The 22,088-nt window shown below is 59.0% G+C and overlaps 2 protein-coding genes across 2 annotated transcripts in view; one reads left to right on the plus strand and one right to left on the minus strand.

Annotated features, from left to right (window-relative positions):
* The window catches only part of plcxd3 (phosphatidylinositol-specific phospholipase C, X domain containing 3), a 165,411-nt gene that overhangs the window by 44,831 nt on the left and 98,492 nt on the right, over nucleotides 1-22,088 (minus strand). The window contains exon 2 of the mRNA XM_087993866.1: nucleotides 9,510-10,218. Within this exon, the coding sequence (XP_087849992.1) occupies nucleotides 9,510-10,218 (709 nt within the window). The remainder of the gene's footprint in view (nucleotides 1-9,509; nucleotides 10,219-22,088) is intronic.
* LOC148152039 (uncharacterized) overlaps nucleotides 13,836-22,088 on the plus strand; it is a 51,225-nt gene continuing 42,972 nt past the window's right edge. Inside the window, exon 1 of the mRNA XM_087992894.1 lies at nucleotides 13,836-14,016. Within this exon, the coding sequence (XP_087849020.1) occupies nucleotides 13,836-14,016 (181 nt within the window). The remainder of the gene's footprint in view (nucleotides 14,017-22,088) is intronic.

Consider the following 22,088-nt stretch of genomic DNA (forward strand, 5'->3'; position numbering starts at 1 on the left):
CTCAATCCCCCCGTTCTCCCCGTCCCTCAATCCCCCCCTACTCCCTCTGTCCCTCAATCCCCCTTCTCCCCCTGTCCCTCAATCCCGCCCTTCTCCCCCTGTCCCTCAATCCCCCCCCTTCTCCCCCGTCCCTCAATCTACCCCTTCTCCCCCGTCCCTCAATCCCCCCCCTTCTCCCCCGTCCCTCAATCTACCCCTTCTCCCCCTGTCCCTCAATCCTCCCCTTCTCCCCGTGTCCCTCAATCCCCCCTTCTCCCCCTGTCCCTCAATCCCCCCCTTCTCCCCGTCCCTCAATCCCCCCCTTCTCCCCCTGTCCCTCAATCCCCCCCTTCTCCCCTGTCCCTCAATCCCCCCCTTCTCCCCCTGTCCCTCAATCCCCCCCTTCTCCCCATGTCCCTCAATCCCCCCTTCTCCCCGTGTCCCTCAATCCCCCCCTTCTCCCCGTCCCTCAATCCCCCCCTACTCCCTCTGTCCCTCAATCCCCCCCTTTCTCCCCCTCTCCCTCAATCTCCCCCCTTCTCTCCCTGTCCCACAAACCCCCGATTCTCCCCGTGTCCCTCAATCCCCCCCTTCTCCCCGTGTCCCTCAATCCCCCCCTTTCCCCCGCCGTGTCCCTCAAATCCCCCCTTCTCCCCGTGTCCCTCAATCCCCCCCTTTCCCCCGCCGTGTCCCTCAAATCCCCCCTTCTCCCCGTGTCCCTCAATCCCCCCCTTCTCCCCGTGTCCCTCAATCCCCACGTTTTCCCCCTGTCCCTCAATACCCCACTTGTCCACCTGTCCCTAAATCCCCCCCTTCTCCCCCGTCCCTCAATCCCCCCCTTCTCCCCCGTCCCTCAATCCCGCCCTTCTCCCCCTGTCCCTTAATCCCCCCGTTCGCCCCGTCCCTCAATCCCCCCTTCTCCCCGTGTCCCTCAATCCCCCCCTTCTCCCCCTGTCCCTCAATCCCCCCCTTCTCCCCATGTCCCTCAATCCCCCCTTCTCCCCGTGTCCCTCAATCCCCCCCTTCTCCCCCCGTCCCTCAATCCCCCCCTTCTCCCCATGTCCCTCAATCCCCCCTTCTCCCCGTGTCCCTCAATCTACCCCTTCTCCCCCCGTCCCTCAATCCCCCCCTTCTCCCCCGTCCCTCAATCTCCCCCTTCTCCCCCTGTCCCTCAATCCCCCCCTTCTCCCCATGTCCCTCAATCCCCCCTTCTCCCCGTGTCCCTCAATCCCCCCCTTCTCCCCCTGTCCCTCAATCCCCCCCTTCTCCCCGTCCTTCAATCCCCCCCTACTCCCTCTGTCCCTCAATCCCCCCCTTTCTCCCCCTCTCCCTCAATCTCCCCCCTTCTCTCCCTGTCCCACAAACCCCCGATTCTCCCCGTGTCCCTCAATCCCCCCCTTCTCCCCGTGTCCCTCAATCCCCCCCTTTCCCCCGCCGTGTCCCTCAAATCCCCCCTTCTCCTCGTGTCCCTCAATCCCCCCCTTCTCCCCGTGTCCCTCAATCCCCACGTTTTCCCCCTGTCCCTCAATACCCCACTTGTCCACCTGTCCCTAAATCCCCCCCTTCTCCCCCGTCCCTCAATCCCCCCCTTCTCCCCCGTCCCTCAATCCCCCCCTTCTCCCCCGTCCCTCAATCCCCCCTTCTCCCCCGTCCCTCAATCCCCCCCTTCTCCCCCGTCCCTCAATCCCGCCCTTCTCCCCCTGTCCCTAAATCCCCCCCTTCTCCCCCGTCCCTCAATCCCCCCCTTCTCCCCCGTCCCTCAATCCCGCCCTTCTCCCCCCGTCCCTCAATCCCCCCCTTCTCCCCCGTCCCTCAATTCCCCCCTTCTCCCCCGTCCCTCAATCCCGCCCTTCTCCCCCTGTCCCTCAATCCCCCTGTTCTCCCCGTCCCTCAATCCCCCCCTCCTCCCCCGTCCCTCAATCCCCCCCTTCTCCCCCGTCCCTCAATCCCCCCCTTCTCCCCCGTCCCTCAATCCCCCCGTTCTCCCCGTCCCTCAATCCCCCCCTCCTCCCCCGTCCCTCAATCACGCCCTCCTCCCCCTGTCCCTCAATCCCCCCCTCCTCCCCCGTCCCTCAATCCCGCCCTTCTCCCCTGTCCCACAATCCCCCCCTTCTCCCCCTGTCCCTCAATCCCCCCCCTCCCCCTGTCCCTCAATCCCCCCCCCTCCCCCGTCCCTCAATCCCCCCCTTCTCCCCCTGTCCCTCAATCGCCCCCCCTCCCCCTGTCCCTCAATCCCCCCCTCCTCCCCCGTCCCTCAATCCCGCCCTTCTCCCCCTGTCCCACAATCCCCCCCTTCTCCCCCGTCCCTCAATCCCCACCTTTCTCCCCCATGTCCCTCAATCCCCCCTTCTCCCCCGTCCCTCAATCCCCCCCTTCTCCCCCGTCCCTCAATCCCGCCCTTCTCCCCCCGTCCCTCAATCCCCCCCTTCTCCCCCGTCCCTCAATTCCCCCCTTCTCCCCCGTCCCTCAATCCCGCCCTTCTCCCCCTGTCCCTCAATCCCCCCGTTCTCCCCGTCCCTCAATCCCCCCCTCCTCCCCCGTCCCTCAATCCCCCCCTTCTCCCCCGTCCCTCAATCCCCCCCTTCTCCCCCGTCCCTCAATCCCCCCGTTCTCCCCGTCCCTCAATCCCCCCCTCCTCCCCCGTCCCTCAATCACGCCCTCCTCCCCCTGTCCCTCAATCCCCCCCTCCTCCCCCGTCCCTCAATCCCGCCCTTCTCCCCCTGTCCCACAATCCCCCCCATCTCCCCCTGTCCCTCAATCCCCCCCCTCCCCCTGTCCCTCAAACCCCCCCCCTCCCCCGTCCCTCAATCCCCCCCTTCTCCCCCTGTCCCTCAATCGCCCCCCCTCCCCCTGTCCCTCAATCCCCCCCTCCTCCCCCGTCCCTCAATCCCGCCCTTCTCCCCCTGTCCCACAATCCCCCCCTTCTCCCCCGTCCCTCAATCCCCACCTTTCTCCCCCATGTCCCTCAATCCCCCCTTCTCCCCGTGTCCCTCAATCCCCCCTTCTCCCCGTGTCCCTCAATCCCCCCCTTCTCACCTTGTCCCGCAATCCCCCTGCTCCCTCTGTCCCTCAATCCCCCCTTTCTCCCCTGTCCCTCAATCCCCCCTTCTCCCCGTGTCCCTCAATCCCCCCTTCTCCCCGTGTCCCTCAATCCCCCCCTTCTCACCTTGTCCCGCAATCCCCCTGCTCCCTCTGTCCCTCAATCCCCCCTTTCTCCCCCTGTCCCTCAATCCCCCCCTTCTCCCCGTGTCCCTCAATCCCCCCCTTCTCGCCTGTCCCTCAATCCCAACATTCTCCCCCTGTCCCTCAATCCTCCCCATGTCCCTCAATGCCCCCCTTCTCCCCCTGTCCCTCAATCTCCCCCTGTCCCTCAATCCTCCCCATTCTCCCTCTGCCCCTCAATCCCCCTTCTCCCCCTGTCCCGCAATCCCCCCTTCTCCCCGTGTCCCTCAATCCCCCCTTCTCCCTCTGTCCCTCAATCCCCCCCTTCTCCCCCGTCCCTCAATCCCCCCTTCTCCCCTGTCCCTCAATCCCCCTCTTCTCCCTCTGTCCCTCAATCCCCCCTTCTCCCCGTGTCCCTCAATCCCCCCTTCTCCCCGTGTCCCTCAATCCCCCCCTTCTCACCTTGTCCCGCAATCCCCCTGCTCCCTCTGACCCTCAATCCCCCCTTTCTCCCCCTGTCCCTCAATCTCCCCTTCTCCCCGTGTCCCTCAATCCCCCCCTTCTCGCCTGTCCCTCAATCCCAACATTCTCCCCCTGTCCCTCAATCCTCCCCATGTCCCTCAATGCCCCCCTTCTCCCCCTGTCCCTCAATCTCCCCCTGTCCCTCAATCCGCCCCATTCTCCCTCTGCCCCTCAATCCCCCTTCTCCCCCTGTCCCGTAATCCCCCCTTCTCCCCGTGTCCCTCAATCCCCCCTTCTCCCTCTGTCCCTCAATCCCCCCCTTCTCCCCCGTCCCTCAATCCCCCCCTTCTCCCCCGTCCCTCAATCCCCCCTCCTCCCCGTGTCCCTCAATCCCCCCCTTCTCCCCCGTCCCTCAATCCCCCCCTTCTCCCCCGTCCCTCAATCCCCCCTCCTCCCCGTGTCCCTCAATCCCTTCTCCCCTGTCCCTCAATCCCCCTCTTCTCCCTCTGTCCCTCAATCTCCCCTTCTCCCCGTGTCCCTCAATCCCCCCTTCTCCCCGTGTCCCTCAATCCCCCCCTTCTCACCTTGTCCCGCAATCCCCCTGCTCCCTCTGTCCCTCAATCCCCCCTTTCTCCCCCTGTCCCTCAATCTCCCCTTCTCCCCGTGTCCCCCAATCCCCCCCTTCTCGCCTGTCCCTCAATCCCAACATTCTCCCCCTGTCCCTCAATCCTCCCCATGTCCCTCAATGCCCCCCTTCTCCCCCTGTCCCTCAATCTCCCCCTGTCCCTCAATCCCCCCCATTCTCCCTCTGCCCCTCAATCCCCCTTCTCCCCCTGTCCCGTAATCCCCCCTTCTCCCCGTGTCCCTCAATCCCCCCTTCTCCCTCTGTCCCTCAATCCCCCCCTTCTCCCCCGTCCCTCAATCCCCCCCTGTCCCTCAATCCCCCCCATTCTCCCTCTGCCCCTCAATCCCCCTTCTCCCCCTGTCCCGCAATCCCCCCTTCTCCCCGTGTCCCTCAATCCCCCCTTCTCCCCCGTCCCTCAATCCCCCCCTTCTCCCCCGTCCCTCAATCCCCCCTCCTCCCCGTGTCCCTCAATCCCCCCTTCTCCCCTGTCCCTCAATCCCCCTCTTCTCCCTCTGTCCCTCAATCCCCCTCTTCTCCCCCTGTCCCTCAATGCCCCCCTTTTCCCCATGTTCCTCAATCCCCCCTTTTCCCCCTGTCCCTCAATCCTCCCCATGTCCCTCAATCCCCCTTTTACCCCTGTCCCTCAATCCCCCCTTCTCCCTCTGTCCCTCAATCCCCCCCTTCTCCCCCGTCCCTCAATCCCCCCTCCTCCCCGTGTCCCTCAATGCCCACCTTTCTCCCCCGTCCCTCAATCCCCCCCTTCTCCCCATGTCCCTCAATCCCCCCCCTCCCCCTGTCACTCAATCCCCCCTTCTCCCCGTGTCCCTCAATCCCCCCATTCTCCCCCATGTCCCTCAATGCCCCCCTTCTCCCCCTGTCCCACAATCCCCCCCTTTCTTCCCCTGTCCCACAATCCCCCCTTCTCCCCCTGTCCCACAATCCCCCCTTTTTCCCCCTGTCCCACAATCCCCCCCTTCTCCCCCTGTCCCACAATCCCCCCCTTTCTCCCCCTGTCCCACAATCCCCCCCTTCTCCCCCTGTCCCACAATCCCCCCCCCTTCTCCCCCGTCCCTCAATCCCCACCTTTCTCCCCCATGTCCCTCAATCCCCCCTTCTCCCCGTGTCCCTCAATCCCCCCTTCTCCCCGTGTCCCTCAATCCCCCCTTCTCCCCGTGTCCCTCAATCCCCCCCTTCTCACCTTGTCCCGCAATCCCCCTGCTCCCTCTGTCCCTCAATCCCCCCTTTCTCCCCCTGTCCCTCAATCTCCCCTTCTCCCCGTGTCCCTCAATCTCCCCTTCTCCCCGTGTCCCTCAATCCCCCCTTCTCCCCGTGTCCCTCAATCCCCCCTTCTCCCCGTGTCCCTCAATCCCCCCCTTCTCACCTTGTCCCGCAATCCCCCCCTTCTCCCCGTGTCCCTCAATCCCCCCTTTCTCCCCGTGTCCCTCAATCCCCCCTTCTCCCCGTGTCCCTCAATCCCCCCTTCTCCCCGTGTCCCTCAATCCCCCCTTCTCCCCGTGTCCCTCAATCCCCCCCTTCTCACCTTGTCCCGCAATCCCACCTCCTCCCCCTGTCCCTCAATCCCCCCCTTCTCCCCATGTCCCTCAATCCCCCCTTCTCCCCGTGTCCCTCAATCCCCCCCTTCTCCCCGTCCCTCAATCCCCCCCTACTCCCTCTGTCCCTCAATCCCCCCCTTTCTCCCCCTCTCCCTCAATCTCCCCCCTTCTCCCCCTGTCCCACAAACCCCCGATTCTCCCCGTGTCCCTCAATCCCCCCCTTCTCCCCGTGTCCCTCAATCCCCCCGTTTCCCCCGCCGTGTCCCTCAAATCCCCCCTTCTCCCCGTGTTCCTCAATCCCCCCCTTTCTCCCCCTGTCCCTCAATCCCCCCTTCTCCCCGTGTCCCTCAATCCCCCCCTTCTCCCCGTGTCCCTCAATCCCCCCCTTTCTCCCCCTGTCCCTCAATCCCCCCTTCTCCCTGTGTCCCTCAATCCCCGCTTCTCCCCGTGTTCCTCAATCCCCCCATTCTCCCCATGTCCCTCAATCCCCACGTTTTCCCCCTGTCCCTCAATACCCCACTTGTCCCCCTGTCCCTCAATCCCCCCTTCTCCCCGTGTCCCTCAATCCCCCCCTTCTCCCCGTGTCCCTCAATCCCCCCCTTTCTCCCCCTGTCCCTCAATCCCCCCTTCTCCCTGTGTCCCTCAATCCCCGCTTCTCCCCGTGTTCCTCAATCCCCCCATTCTCCCCATGTCCCTCAATCCCCCCGTTCTCCCCGTCCCTCAATCCCCCCCTACTCCCTCTGTCCCTCAATCTCCCTTCTCCCCCTGTCCCTCAATCCCGCCCTTCTCCCCCTGTCCCTCAATCCCCCCCCCTTCTCCCCCGTCCCTCAATATACCCCTGCTCCCCCGTCCCTCAATCCCCCCCCTTCTCCCCCGTCCCTCAATCTACCCCTTCTCCCCCTGTCCCTCAATCCTCCCCTTCTCCCCGTGTCCCTCAATCCCCCCTTCTCCCCCTGTCCCTCAATCCCCCCCTTCTCCCCGTCCCTCAATCCCCCCCTTCTCCCCCGTCCCTCAATCCCCCCCATTCTCCCCCTGTCCCTCAATCCCCCCCTTCTCCCCCGTCCCTCAATCCCCCCTTCTCCCCCTGTCCCTCAATCCCCCCCTTCTCCCCGTCCCTCAATCCCCCCCTTCTCCCCCGTCCCTCAATCCCCCCCATTCTCCCCCTGTCCCTCAATCCTCCCCTTCTCCCCGTGTCCCTCAATCCCCCCTTCTCCCCCTGTCCCTCAATCCCCCCCTTCTCCCCGTCCCTCAATCCCCCCCTTCTCCCCCGTCCCTCAATCCCCCCCATTCTCCCCCTCTCCCTCAATCTCCCCCCTTCTCTCCCTGTCCCACAAACCCCCGATTCTCCCCGTGTCCCTCAATCCCCCCCTTCTCCCCCTGTCCCTCAATCCCCCCCTTCTCCCCGTCCCTCAATCCCCCCCTTCTCCCCCGTCCCTCAATCCCCCCCATTCTCCCCCTCTCCCTCAATCTCCCCCCTTCTCTCCCTGTCCCACAAACCCCCGATTCTCCCCGTGTCCCTCAATCCCCACCTTTCCCCCGCCGTGTCCCTCAAATCCCCCCTTCTCCCCGTGTCCCTCAATCCCCCCCTTCTCCCCGTGTCCCTCAATCCCCACGTTTTCCCCCTGTCCCTCAATACCCCACTTGTCCACCTGTCCCTAAATCCCCCCCTTCTCCCCCGTCCCTCAATCCCCCCCTTCTCCCCCGTCCCTCAATCCCGCCCTTCTCCCCCTGTCCCTCAATCCCCCCGTTCTCCCCGTCCCTCAATCCCCCCTTTTCCCCGTGTCCCTCAATCCCCCCCTTCTCCCCCTGTCCCTCAATCCCCCCCTCCTCCCCCGTCCCTCAATCCCCCCTTCTCCCCGTGTCCCTCAATCCCCCCCTTCTCCCCCCGTCCCTCAATCCCCCCCTTCTCCCCATGTCCCTCAATCCCCCCTTCTCCCCGTGTCCCTCAATCTACCCCTTCTCCCCCCGTCCCTCAATCCCCCCCTTCTCCCCCTGTCCCTCAATCCCCCCCTTCTCCCCATGTCCCTCAATCCCCCCTTCTCCCCGTGTCCCTCAATCCCCCCCTTCTCCCCCTGTCCCTCAATCCCCCCCTTCTCCCCGTCCTTCAATCCCCCCCTACTCCCTCTGTCCCTCAATCCCCCCCTTTCTCCCCCTCTCCCTCAATCTCCCCCCTTCTCTCCCTGTCCCACAAACCCCCGATTCTCCCCGTGTCCCTCAATCCCCCCCTTCTCCCCGTGTCCCTCAATCCCCACCTTTCCCCCGCCGTGTCCCTCAAATCCCCCCTTCTCCCCCTGTCCCTCAATCCCCCCCTTCTCCCCGTGTCCCTCAATCCCCACGTTTTCCCCCTGTCCCTCAATACCCCACTTGTCCACCTGTCCCTAAATCCCCCCCTTCTCCCCCGTCCCTCAATCCCCCCCTTCTCCCCCGTCCCTCAATCCCCCCCTTCTCCCCCGTCCCTCAATCCCCCCTTCTCCCCCGTCCCTCAATCCCCCCCTTCTCCCCCGTCCCTCAATCCCGCCCTTCTCCCCCGTCCCTAAATCCCCCCCTTCTCCCCCGTCCCTCAATCCCGCCCTTCTCCCCCCGTCCCTCAATCCCCCCCTTCTCCCCCGTCCCTCAATCCCCCCCTTCTCCCCCGTCCCTCAATCCCGCCCTTCTCCCCCTGTCCCTCAATCCCCCCGTTCTCCCCGTCCCTCAATCCCCCCCTCCTCCCCTGTCCCTCAATCCCCCCCTCCTCCCCCGTCCCTCAATCCCCCCCTTCTCCCCGTCCCTCAATCCCCCCCTCCTCCCCCGTCCCTCAATCCCCCCCTTCTCCCCCGTCCCTCAATCCCCCCCTTCTCCCCCGTCCCTCAATCCCCCCGTTCTCCCCGTCCCTCAATCCCCCCCTCCTCCCCCGTCCCTCAATCCCGCCCTCCTCCCCCTGTCCCTCAATCCCCCCCTCCTCCCCCGTCCCTCAATCCCCCCCCTCCCCCGTCCCTCAATCTCCCCCTTCTCCCCCTGTCCCTCAATACCCCCCCCTCCCCCGTCCCTCAATCCCCCCCTTCTCCCCCTGTCCCTCAATCCCCCCCTCCTCCCCCGTCCCTCAATCCCGCCCTTCTCCCCCTGTCCCACAATCCCCCCCTTCTCCCCCGTCCCTCAATCCTCTCCTTCTCCCCCTGTCCCTCAATCCCCCCTTCTCCCCCTGTCCCTCAATCCCCCCTTCTCCCCCTGTCCCTCAATCCCCCCTTCTCCCCCTGTCCCTCAATCCCCCCCTTCTCCCCCGTCCCTCAATCCCCCCCTTCTCCCCCGTCCCTCAATCCCCCCCTTCTCCCCCCGTCCCTCAATCCCCCCCTTCTCCCCCTGTCCCTCAATCCTCCCCTTCTCCCCCCGTCCCTCAATCTTCCCCTTCTCCCCCCGTCCCTCAATCTTCCCCTTCTCCCCCCGTCCCTCAATCCCCCCCTTCTCCCCGTGTCCCTCAATCCTCCCCTTCTCCCCGTGTCCCTCAATCCCCCCTTCTCCCCTCTCCCTCAATCCCCCCTTCTCCCCCTGTCCCTCAATCCCCCCCTTCTCCCCCTCTCCCTCTAATCTGTTGACCCATCAGGTGTGCTTTGGACATCATCTCTCACTGGAAATGGGCACAGGTTCTCCCCAGCCTTGGCGCTCGCCCTGTGTGTCTATCCCCCCCCACCCCCAGCCCGAGCTCCTGTGTTGATGGCGGATGGTGGGGTCGGGAGGGGGGGGGGTGGTCTTACCGTTCGGTGATGGTCTCCCTCAGGCCACTGGCCACCCCTTTCATCACGGTGCTGGCCTTGGGGGTGAGGACCAGCTGTGAGACAAAGAAGGTGCCCTTACTGCGGCGGTCAGCGATGGAGGCCTGAACAAACTGGATCAGTTTCTCGGGGTCAGTGGTGTTCGGGGAAGGGGACGGCATCATCTGACCAGGCCACAGGAAGGTGACCTCCAGAGCCACAGGGTTGTGGTAGAACACCAGCACCTGGTATCCCTTCTCCCAGAGATACTGAAGGCTGACCTCCTGGGCAAAGATAACGGGAGAGAGCCGCTCCTGGAAGCATTCCCTCAGCATCCCGATCAGAGTCTCATGGTGGCATTTCTGCATTCCGTAGAAGTGGTTGAAATCAAGAATGACAGCTTCCCGCGGCTGCTCCAACAGGAAGGCGTTGATCTGTTCCAGACCCTCCCTCACGGTGGCACTGAATAACCCATGGGCAAAGTAGAGCTGGTTGTCAGGGTCCCTGGGCTTGGTGGAGATACGCAGGTCAAAGTAGCGAATGCCAGCCTGCAGCTGGTTCCTGAAATTCATGCTCTGGGTCGCCAGCCATCTCCTCATCAGCTTCTTAGCCACTGCCCCGAAGACGGAGACAAAGTTCTGCACCGTGTCTGTCTGCTCGGGGCCCACCGGGGACGATTCATCAATGTAGAAGCTGAACGAGTCATGGGAGCCTGCACCGAGCAAACACACAGCAATCAGCACGCTCAGGGGGCACTCAGAGAGTCCGGGTGGACAGACAGCACGCTCAGGGGGCACTCAGAGAGACCGGGTGGACAGACAGCACGCTCAGGGGGCACTCAGAGAGACCGAGTGGACAGACAGCACGCTCAGGGGGCACTCAGAGAGACCGGGTGGACAGACAGCACGCTCAGGGGGCACTCAGAGAGACCGAGTGGACAGACAGCACGCTCAGGGGGCACTCAGAGAGACCGGGTGGACAGACAGCACGCTCAGGGGGCACTCAGAGAGACCGGGTGGACAGACAGCACGCTCAGGGGGCACTCAGAGAGACCGGGTGGACAGACAGCACGCTCAGGGGGCACTCAGAGAGACCGAGTGGACAGACAGCACGCTCAGGGGGCACTCACAGAGACCGGGTGGACAGACAGCACGCTCAGGGGGCACTCAGAGAGACCGGGTGGACAGACAGCACGCTCAGGGGGCACTCAGAGAGTCCGGGTGGACAGACAGCACGCTCAGGGGGCACTCACAGAGACCGAGTGGACAGACAGCACGCTCAGGGGGCACTCAGAGAGACTGAGTGGACAGACAGCACGCTCAGGGGGCACTCAGAGAGTCCGGGTGGACAGACAGCACGCTCAGGGGGCACTCAGAGAGACCGGGTGGACAGACAGCACGCTCAGGGGGCACTCAGAGAGTCCGGGTGGACAGACAGCACGCTCAGGGGGCACTCAGAGAGACCGGGTGGACAGACAGCACGCTCAGGGGGCACTCACAGAGACCGAGTGGACAGACAGCACGCTCAGGGGGCACTCAGAGAGACTGAGTGGACAGACAGCACGCTCAGGGGGCACTCACAGAGACCGAGTGGACAGACAGCATGCTCAGGGGGCACTCACAGAGACCGAGTGGACAGACAGCACGCTCAGGGGCACTCAGAGAGACTGAGTGGACAGACAGCACGCTCAGGGGGCACTCACAGAGACCGAGTGGACAGACAGCACGCTCAGGGGGCACTCAGAGAGACTGAGTGGACAGACAGCACGCTCAGGGGGCACTCAGAGAGTCCGGGTGGACAGACAGCACGCTCAGGGGGCACTCAGAGAGACCGAGTGGACAGACAGCACGCTCAGGGGGCACTCACAGAGACCGAGTGGACAGACAGCACGCTCAGGGGGCACTCAGAGAGACCGGGTGGACAGACAGCACGCTCAGGGGGCACTCAGAGAGACCGGGTGGACAGACAGCACGCTCAGGGGCACTCAGAGAGTCCGGGTGGACAGACAGCACGCTCAGGGGGCACTCAGAGAGACCGGGTGGACAGACAGCATGCTCAGGGGGCACTCACAGAGTCCGGGTGGACAGACAGCACGCTCAGGGGGCACTCAGAGAGTCCGAGTGGACAGACAGCACGCTCAGGGGGCACTCAGAGAGACCGGGTGGACAGACAGCACGCTCAGGGGGCACTCAGAGAGACCGGGTGGACAGACAGCACGCTCAGGGGCACTCAGAGAGTCCGGGTGGACAGACAGCACGCTCAGGGGGCACTCAGAGAGACCGGGTGGACAGACAGCATGCTCAGGGGGCACTCACAGAGTCCGGGTGGACAGACAGCACGCTCAGGGGGCACTCAGAGAGTCCGAGTGGACAGACAGCACGCTCAGGGGGCACTCAGAGAGACCGGGTGGACAGACAGCACGCTCAGGGGGCACTCAGAGAGTCCGAGTGGACAGACAGCACGCTCAGGGGGCACTCAGAGAGACCGAGTGGACAGACAGCATGCTCAGGGGGCACTCAGAGAGACCGGGTGGACAGACAGCATGCTCAGGGGGCACTCAGAGAGTCCGAGTGGACAGACAGCACGCTCAGGGGGCACTCAGAGAGACCGAGTGGACAGACAGCACGCTCAGGGGGCACTCAGAGAGTCCGGGTGGACAGACAGCACGTTCAGGGGGCACTCAGAGAGTCCGAGTGGGCGGACAGCACGCTCAGGGGGCACTCACAGAGACCGAGTGGACAGACAGCACGCTCAGGGGGCACTCAGAGAGTCCGAGTGGACAGACAGCACGCTCAGGGGGCACTCACAGAGACCGAGTGGGCGGACAGCACGCTAAGGGGGCAGTCAGAGAGACCGGGTGGACAGACAGCACGCTCAGGGGGCACTCAGAGAGTCCGAGTGGACAGACAGCACACTCAGGGGGCACTCAGAGAGACCAGGTGGACAGACAGCACGCTCAGGGGGCACTCAGAGAGTCCGAGTGGACAGACAGCATGCTCAGGGGGCACTCAGAGAGTCCGAGTGGACAGACAGCACGCTCAGGGGGCACTCAGAGAGACCGGGTGGACAGACAGCACGCTCAGGGGGCACTCAGAGAGACCGAGTGGACAGACAGCACGCTCAGGGGGCACTCAGAGAGACCGACTGGACAGACAGCACGCTCAGGGGGCACTCAGAGAGACCGGGTGGACAGACAGCATGCTCAGGGGGCACTCAGAGAGACCGACTGGACAGCAGAGCAATTCCTCATCACCATCCCCACCACCCCACCCCACAACATGTGTGCATCACTTTAACTCATACAGGGTCAGACAGGGTCTTGTACAAGTTCCCCATCACCTCCTCGCTCTTGTACTCTCTGCCCCTATTAATAAAGCTGAGGACACTATGTGATTTATTCCCTGCTGTCTCCATCTGTCCTGCCCCCTTCAATGATCTGTGCACATACACACCCAGCTCCCCCTGCCCCTGCCCCCCCTTTAGAATTGTACCCCCTTTTTTATATTGTCTTTCAGTGTTCTTCCAACCAGAGAGCATCACCTCACACTTCTCTGTATAGACCCTCATCTGCCACCTACCCACCCCCTCCACCAACTTGTCAGTGTCCTTTGGGAGTTCCACACTGCACCCCCCCCCCCCTCACAGTTTACAATCCGACCCCTGACTGACAAACCCATCCCTGGGACAACCTGAAACCCAATTCCCATGAGGAGGAACTCCCACTGCAACTGGAGTTTAGTTTATAAACGCTCGGGATGACAAGGAAAGGTCAGTAACTGTGATCGCCATTGAACACAGGAAGAGGCCATTCAGCCCATCACATCCCTGACAGTTGTCTCCAAGAGTAAGATAGCTTTTCACACCTGCCCCCTGCTGCCCTCCAACATCATTGTCACAATGTTCTCCTTAGATACTGACCAAATTCCTTTTAAAACCGTGGATGAATCAGACTCCACCTCTCACTGCCCGACACAGCTTCCTTCCTGTCCCCCCCGATTCTGTTGCAGAAGGTTCGGACTGGGTTAATGTTCATGTTAGACTAGCTCCACCCCCTTCCACTGCTCTCACACTGGGCTGGAGGCAGGGAGTCCTGCCTGAGCAAGTCTAACATTGAGTCATTGACACAGAGAGAAACAGAGAATAGGAGCAGCAGGAGGCCTTTCAGCCCTTCAAGCCTGCGCCACCATTCAGCACAATCATGGCTGATCATCGAGCCCAGTGCCCTGTTCAACTTTCTCCCCATACCCTTCAAAACTGTATCAAACCCCTTCTCAAAACCACTCCAGGTGTTGGCCTGGAATGCTCTCAGTGACAGAGAATTCCGCAGAAATGGCACAGGAAAAGACAGCGGCAGATACAGCCCTGTCAGCCCTGCAGGGTCCTCCTGGGGGCTGGTGCCAACATTGGGAGAGCTGTCTCACAGTCTCACCAAGCACCAGCCTGACACAGTCACACTCGCAGAGTCACACCTTACAGACAGTGTCCCAGGCCCCACCATCACTGTCCCTGGGTATGTCCCGTCCCACAGGCAGGACAGACCCAGCAGAGAGGGGGTGGCACAGTGGGATACAGTCAGGAGGGAGTTACCCTGGGAGGCCTCAACACTGACTCCGGACCCCGTGAAGTCTCATGGCTTCAGGTTAAACATGGACAAGGAAACCTCCTGCTGATTACCACAGACCATCCTCCCTCAGCTGATCAACCATGAACAACACTTAGAGGAAGCACTGAGGGTGGGGAGGACACAGAATGCCCTCTGGGTGGGGGATTGCAATGCTCACCACCAAGTGTGGCTCCGTATCAGTATTACTGAGCGAGCTGGTCGGGTTCTAAAGGACATCGCTGCTAGACTGGGTCTGGGGAAGGTGGTGAGGGAGCCAACAAGAGGGAAACACATACCTGACCCCATCCTCACCAAACTGCCAGCTGCAGATGTATCTGTCCATGACAGCATCGGTCAGAGTGACCACTGCACAGTCCTTGTGGAGACAAAGTCCCACCTTCACATTGAGAATATCCCCCACCATGCTGTGTGGCACTGTCACTGTGCTAAACGGGACAGACTTCAAACCGATCCAGCAACTCAAGGCTGGGCATCCCTGAGGCACTGTGAGCCATCTACAGCAGCAGAACCGCACTCCAGCACAATCTGTAACCTCATGGCTCAGCATATCCCCCACTCAGCCATTACCATCAAACCACGGGATCACCCCTGGTTCAGTGGAGAGTGCAGGAGGGCAGCACCGGGCAGACCTGAAGATGAGGTGTCAGCCTGGTGATGCCACCAAACAGGATTACTTGATTGTCAAACAGCATAAGCAGCAAGTGATAGGCAGAACCAAGCAATCCCACAACCAATGGGTCAGATCTAAGCTCCGCAGTCCTGCCATATCCAGTGGTGAATGGTGGTGGATAATTAAACAACTCAGTGCAGGAGGAGGCTCCACAAATATCCCCACCCTCAATGATGGAAGAGCCCAGCACATCAGGGCAAAAGGTAAGGCTGAAGCACTTGCATCAACCTTCAGTCAGAAATGCCGAGTGCATGATCCATCTCAGCCTCCTCCAGCGGTCCCCAGCATCACAGATACCAACCTTCAGCCATAGTACGGAAGGCCTGTGCTCCAGAACTCCCTGCTCCCCATGCCAAGCTGTTCCAGTCCTGCTACAGCACTGGCATCTGCCCGACAATGTGGAAAACTGCCCAGTTTGTGTACAGTTATGTCCTGTACACAAAAAGCAGGACAAATCCAACCCGGCCAGTTACTATCCCATCAGTCTCCTCTCGATCATCAGTAACGTGTGATAAGCCACATGTATACAAACACATCAGACAACTATCTACGTACAGAGATAGGTATCCATTCAGACATCCACGCCATATACGGATTGCTGTGGACTCTGAAATACCCTCTGGGCATCTCGGGATAACCAGTGGTGCCCACATTCTGTGAGCAAATCCAAAAGGACATGAGGGCTGAATAGCCTCTTTCCCCCTCAGAGATCTTCTACATTCCACCTTCCTCTGTGTCAGGGATGGCTCTGACCAGCGGAGAGTTTGCCCCCGATACCCATTGATCCCAATTTTGCCAGGATGCCACATTCGGTCGAATACAGCCTTGATATCAAGGGCTGTCCCTCTCCCCTCCCCTCTGGGATTCAGCTCTTTTGTCCATGTTTAACCCAAGGCTGGAATGAGGTCAGGAGCTGTGTGACCCTGGGGGAACCCAAACTGGGGGTCACTGAGCAGGTTCTTGCTGAGCAGGTGCTGCTTGATAGCCCTGTTCCTGACCCCTTCCATCACGTTACTGAGGATGGAGAGGAGACTGATGGGGTGGGAATGGGCTGGGTTGGATCTGTCCAGTTTTTATTAAAATGAGATGAAATATAAGGAATGCAGCAACTGTAATGGAGCTGGAATAAATAAGTGAATGAACTGTGTTAGTGTAGCTCTGTACTCAGTAATGTCTTCACTATTCATGAGGGACAGCCACAATAGGCACATTCCCAAACAATCTCCGGTCTGATACCCTGGGAATTTGCCTCTCTCTGTCCCTGGTGGAGGCTGGAAATGCAGTCAGCAAACAGTGTAACAGCTCATCCCCCTCCTGTGGAGGAGGGTCTCAGTGTGATGAAGCCTCAGTGCCTGCTTACAATTCCCCTCACTGCTTCAGATTAATATGGATGGAACCACAGTCCAATCAATTCCATTTCATGTCCAATTAATTTATATGGTAATGCCACGCGGGATACAATGGAGCTGCTCTCATACTTGTCCCAGCATCAAAAATACAAGCTGTTCAGGTTACAGCAATCACTCCACAGTTACCAGGCAAAAAAACATAACACAACAGCACAGACTCCCTCCCACTGCACAGACCCCCCACACCATCAAACACTCCCAGGGCAGGGACAGCACAGGGTTAGGTACAGAGTAAAGCTCCCTCTACACTGTCCCCATCAAACACTCCCAGGACAGGGACAGCACGGGGTTAGATACAGAGTAAAGCTCTCTCTACACTGTCCCCATCAAACACTCCCAGGACAGGGACAGCACAGGGTTAGATACTGAGTAAAGCTCTCTCTACACTTTCCCCATCAAACACTTCCAGGACAGGGACAGCACAGGGTTAGGTACAGAGTAAATCTCCCTCTACACTTTCCCCATCAAACACTCCCAGGACAGGGACAGCACGGGGTTAGACACAGAGTAAAGCTCTCTCTACACTGTCCCGGTCAAACACTCCCAGGACAGGGACAGCACGGGGTTACATACAGAGTAAAGATTCCTCTACACTGTCCCCCCATCAAACACTCCTAGGACAGTGACAGCTTGGGGTTAGATAAAGAGTAAAGCTTCCACTACATGGTCCCCACCAAACACTTAGATACAGCGGCACGGTGGCACAGTGGTTAGCACTGCTACCTCACATCGCCAGAGACCCGGGTTCAATTCCCGCCTCAGGTGACTGACTGTGTGGAGTTTGCACATTCTCCCCGTGACTGCGTGGGTTTCCTCCGGGTGCTCCGGTTTCCTCCCACAGTCCAAAGATGTGCAGGTTAGGTGAATTGGCCTTGCTAAATTGCCCATAGTGTTAGGTAAGGGGTAAATGTAGGGGTATGGGTGGGTTGCGCTTCGGCGGGTCGGTGTGGTATGGTTGGGCCGAATGGCCTGTTTCCACACTATAATGTAATCTAATCTAATCTAATCTAATCTAGTAATCTAATCTAAACTTCCAGGACAGAGACAGCACAAGGTTAGATACAGAGTAAAGCTCCCTATACACTGCCCCCACCAAACACTTCCAGGACAGAGACAGCACGGGTTTAGATACAGAGTAAAGCTCTCTCTACACTGTCCCATCAAACACTCCCAGGACAGGGACAGCACAGGGTTAGATAAAGAGTAAATCTCCCTCTACACTGTCCCCATCAAACACTCCCAGGACAGGGGCAGCACGGGGTTAGATACAGAGTAAATCTCACTCTACACTGTCCCCATCAAACACTCCCAGGACAGGGACAGCACGGGGTTAGATACAGAGTAAATCTCCCTCTACACTGTCCCCATCAAACACTCCCAGGACAGGGGCAGCACGGGGTTAGATACAGAGTAAATCTCACTCTACACTGTCCCCCATCAAACTCTCCCAGGACAGGGACAGCACGGGGTTAGATACAGAGTTAAGCTCCCTCTACAGTGTCACCATTAAACACTTCCAGGACAGGGACAGTACAGAGTTAGGTACAGAGTAAAGTTCCCACTACACTGTCCCCATCAAACACTCCCAGGACAGGGACAGCACGGGGTGAGATACAGATTCAAGCTCCCTCTACACTGTCCCCATCAAACACTCCCAGGGCAGGGACAGCACGGGGTTAGATACAGAGTAAATCTCTCTCTACACAGTCCCCACCAAACTCTTCCAGGACTGAGAAAGCACGGGGTTAGACACAGAGTAAATCTCCCTCTACACTGTCCCCCATCAAACACTCCCAGGACAGGGACAGCACAGGGTTAGATACAGAGTAAAGCTCCCTCGACACTGTCCCCATCAAACACTCCCAGGACAGGGACAGCATAGGGTTAATTACAGAGTAAAGCTCCGTCTACACTGTCCCCATCAAACACTCCCAGGACATGGACAACACGGGATTAGATACAGAGTAAAGCTCCCTCCACACTGTCCCATCAAACACTCCGAGGACAGGGACAGCTTGATGTTAGATACAGAGTAAAGCTCTCTCTACACTGTCCCCCATCAAACACTCCCAGGACAGGCACAGCATGGAGTTAGATACAGATTAAAGCTCCCTCTACACTGTCCCCATCAAACACTCCCAGGACAGAGACAGCACAGGGTTAGATACAGAGTAAATCTCCCTCTACACTGTCCCCATCAAACACTCCCAGGACAGAGACAGCACGGGGTTAGATACAGATTAAAGCTCCCTCTACACTGTCCCCATCAAACACTCCCAGGACAGAGACAGCACAGGGTTAGATACTGTGTAAGGCTCTCTCTACACTTTCCCCATCAAACACATCCCAGGACAGGGACAGCACAGGGTTAGATACTGAGTAAACCTCTCTCTACACTGTCCCGGTCAAACACTCCCAGGACAGGGACAGCACAGGGTTAGGTACAGAGTAAATCTCCCTCTACACTGTCCCCATCAAACACTCCCAGGACAGGGGCAGCACGGGGTTAGATACAGAGTAAAGCTCTCTCTACACTGTCCCCATCAAACACTCCCGGGACAGGGACAGCACGGAGTTAGATACAGAGTAAAGCTTCCTCTACACTGTCCCCCATCAAACACTCCCAGGACAGGGACAGCACGGAGTTCGATACAGAGTAAAGCTCTCTCTACACAGTCCCATCAAACACTCCTAGGACAGTGACAGCTTGGGGTTAGATACAGAGTAAAGCTCCCACTACACGGTCCCCACCAAACACTTAGATACAGCGGCACGGTGGCACAGTGGTTAGCACTGCTGCCTCACAGCGCCAGAGACCCGGGTTCAATTCCTGCCTCAGGTGACTGAGTGTGTGGAGTTTGCACATTCTCCCCGTGTCTGCGTGGGTTTCCTCCGGGTGCTCCGGTTTCCTCCCACAGTCCAAAGATGTGCAGGTTAGGTGAATCGGCCAGGCTAAATTGCCCGTAGTGTTAGGTAAGGGGTAAATGTAGGGGGATGGGTGGGTTGCACATCGGCGGGTCGGTGTGGATTTGTTGGGCCGAATGGCCTGTTTCCACACTATAATGTAATCTAATTTAATCTAATCTAATCTAGTAATCTAATCTAAACTTCTAGGACAGGGGCAGCACAGGGTAAGATACAGAGTAAAGCTCCGTCTACACTGTCCCCATCAAACACTCCCAGGACAGGGACAGCACAGGGTTAGATACAGAGTAAAGCTCTCTCGACACAGTCCCATCAAACACTCCCAGGACAGAGACAGCACGGGGTTAGATACAGAGTAAAGCTCACTCTACACTGTCCCCATCAAACACTCCCAGGACAGGGACAGCACAGGGTTAGATACAGAGTAAAGCTCCGTCTACACTGTCCCCATCAAACACTCCCAGGACAGGGACAGCACAGGGTTAGATACAGAGTAAAGCTCCCTCCACACTGTCCCATCAAACACTCCGAGGACAGGGACAGCACAGGGTTAGATACAGAGTAAAGCTCTCTCTACACTGTCCCCATCAAACACTCCCAGGACAGGGACAGCATAGGGTTAGATACAGAGTAAATCTCACTCTACACTGTCCCCATGAAACACTCCCAGGACAGGGGCAGCACGGGGTTAGATACAGAGTAAATCTCACTCTACACTGTCCCCATGAAACACTCCCAGGACAGGGACAGCACAGGGTTAGGTACAGAGTAAATCTCCCTCTACACTGTCCCCATCAAACACTCCCAGGACAGGGACAGCACGGGGTTAGATACAGAGTAAATCTCACTCTACACTGTCCCCATGAAACACTCCCAGGACAGGGACAGCACAGGGTTAGGTACAGAGTAAATCTCCCTCTACACTGTCCCCATCAAACACTCCCAGGACAGGGACAGCACGGGGTTAGATACAGAGTTAAGCTCCCTCTACAGTGTCACCATTAAACACTTCCAGGACAGGGACAGTACAGAGTTAGGTACAGAGTAAAGTTCCCTCTACACTGTCCCCATCAAACACTCCCAGGGCAGGGACAGCACAGGGTGAGATACAGATTCAAGCTCCCTCTACACTGTCCCCATCAAACACTCCCAGGACAGGGACAGCACGGGGTTAGATACAGAGTAAAGCTCCCTCTACACTGTCCCCATCAAACACTTCCCAGGACAGAGACAGCACAGGGTTAGATACTGAGTAAAGCTCCCTCTACACTGTCCCCATCAAACACTTCCAAGACAGAGACAGCACAGGGTTAGATACAGTGTTAAGCTCCATCTACACTGTCCCCATCAAACACTTCCAAGACAGAGACAGCACGGGGTTGGATACAGAGTAAAGCTCCCTCTACACTGTCCCCATCAAACACTTCCAAGACAGAGACAGCACAGGGTTAGATACAGTGTTAAGCTCCATCTACACTGGTCCCCATCAAACACTTCCAAGACAGAGACAGCACGGGGTTAGATACAGAGTAAAGCTCCCTCTACACTGTCCCCATCAAACACTCCCAGGACAGGGACAGCACGGGGTTAGATACAGAGTAAAGCTCCCTCTACACTGTCCCCATCAAACACTTCCCAGGACAGAGACAGCACAGGGTTAGATACAGAGTAAAGCTCCCTCTACACTGTCCCCATCAAACACTCCCAGGACAGGGACAGCACGGGGTTAGATACAGAGTAAAGCTCACTCTACACTTTCCCCATCAAACACTCCCAGGACAGAGACAGCACAGGGTTAGATACAGAGTAAAGCTCCCTCTACTCTGTCCCCATCAAACATCCCAAGGACTTGAACAGTGTGGGGTTAGATACAGAGTAAAGCTCACTCTACACTGTCCCCATGAAACATTCCCAGGACAGGGACAGCACGGGGTTGGATACAGAGTAAAGCCCCCTCTCCGCTGTCCCCCATCAAATACTCCCAGGACAGGGACAGCACGGGGTTAGATACAGAGTAAAGCTCTCTCTACACTGTCTCCCATCAAACATCCCCAGGACTGGAACAGTGTGGGGTTAGATACAGAGAAAAGCTCCCTCTATACTGTCTCCCACCAAATACTCCCAGGATAGGGACAGCATGGAGTAAAATACAGAGTAAAACTCTCTCTCCACTGTCCCCATCAAACACTCCCAGGACAGGGACAGCACAGGGTTAGATTCAGAGTAAATCTCTCTGTACATTATCCCCCATCAAACACTCCCAGGACAGAAACAGCACGGAGTTAGATACAGAGCAAAGCTCCCTCTACACTTCTGAACCAAATACTTCCAGGACAGGGACAGCACAGGGTTAGATACAGAGTAAAGCTCCCTCTGCACTGTCCCCATCAAACACTCCCAGGACAGGGACAGCACGGAGTTAGATACAGAGTAAAGCTCTCTCGACACAGTCCCATCAAACACTCCCAGGATAGAGACAGCACAGGGTTAGATACAGAGTAAAGCTCCCTCTACACTGTCCCCCCATCAAACACTCCCAGGACAGAGACAGCACGGGGTTAGATACAGAGTAAAGCTCACTCTACACTGTCCCCATGAAACACTCCCAGGACAGGGACAGCACGGGGTCAGATACAGAGTAAAGCTCACTCCACACTGTCCCCATGAAACACTCCCAGGACAGGGACAGCACGGGGTCAGATACAGAGTAAAGCTCTCTCTACACTGTCCCATCAAACACTCCCAGGATAGAGACAGCACAGGGTTAGATACAGAGTAAAGCTCCCTCTACACTGTCCCCCCATCAAACACTCCCAGGACAGGGACAGCACAGGGTTAGATACAGAGTAAAGCTCCATCTACACTGTCCCCATCAAACACTCCCAGGACAGGGACAGCACGGAGTTAGATACAGAGTAAAGCTCTCTCTACACAGTCCCATCAAACACTCCCAG

The sequence above is a fragment of the Chiloscyllium plagiosum genome, unplaced genomic scaffold (genome assembly GCF_037043375.1).
Source record: "Chiloscyllium plagiosum isolate Xiang-an unplaced genomic scaffold, Cpla_swu_hap1 HiC_scaffold_2, whole genome shotgun sequence".
NCBI classification, from domain to species: Eukaryota; Metazoa; Chordata; class Chondrichthyes; order Orectolobiformes; family Hemiscylliidae; genus Chiloscyllium; species Chiloscyllium plagiosum.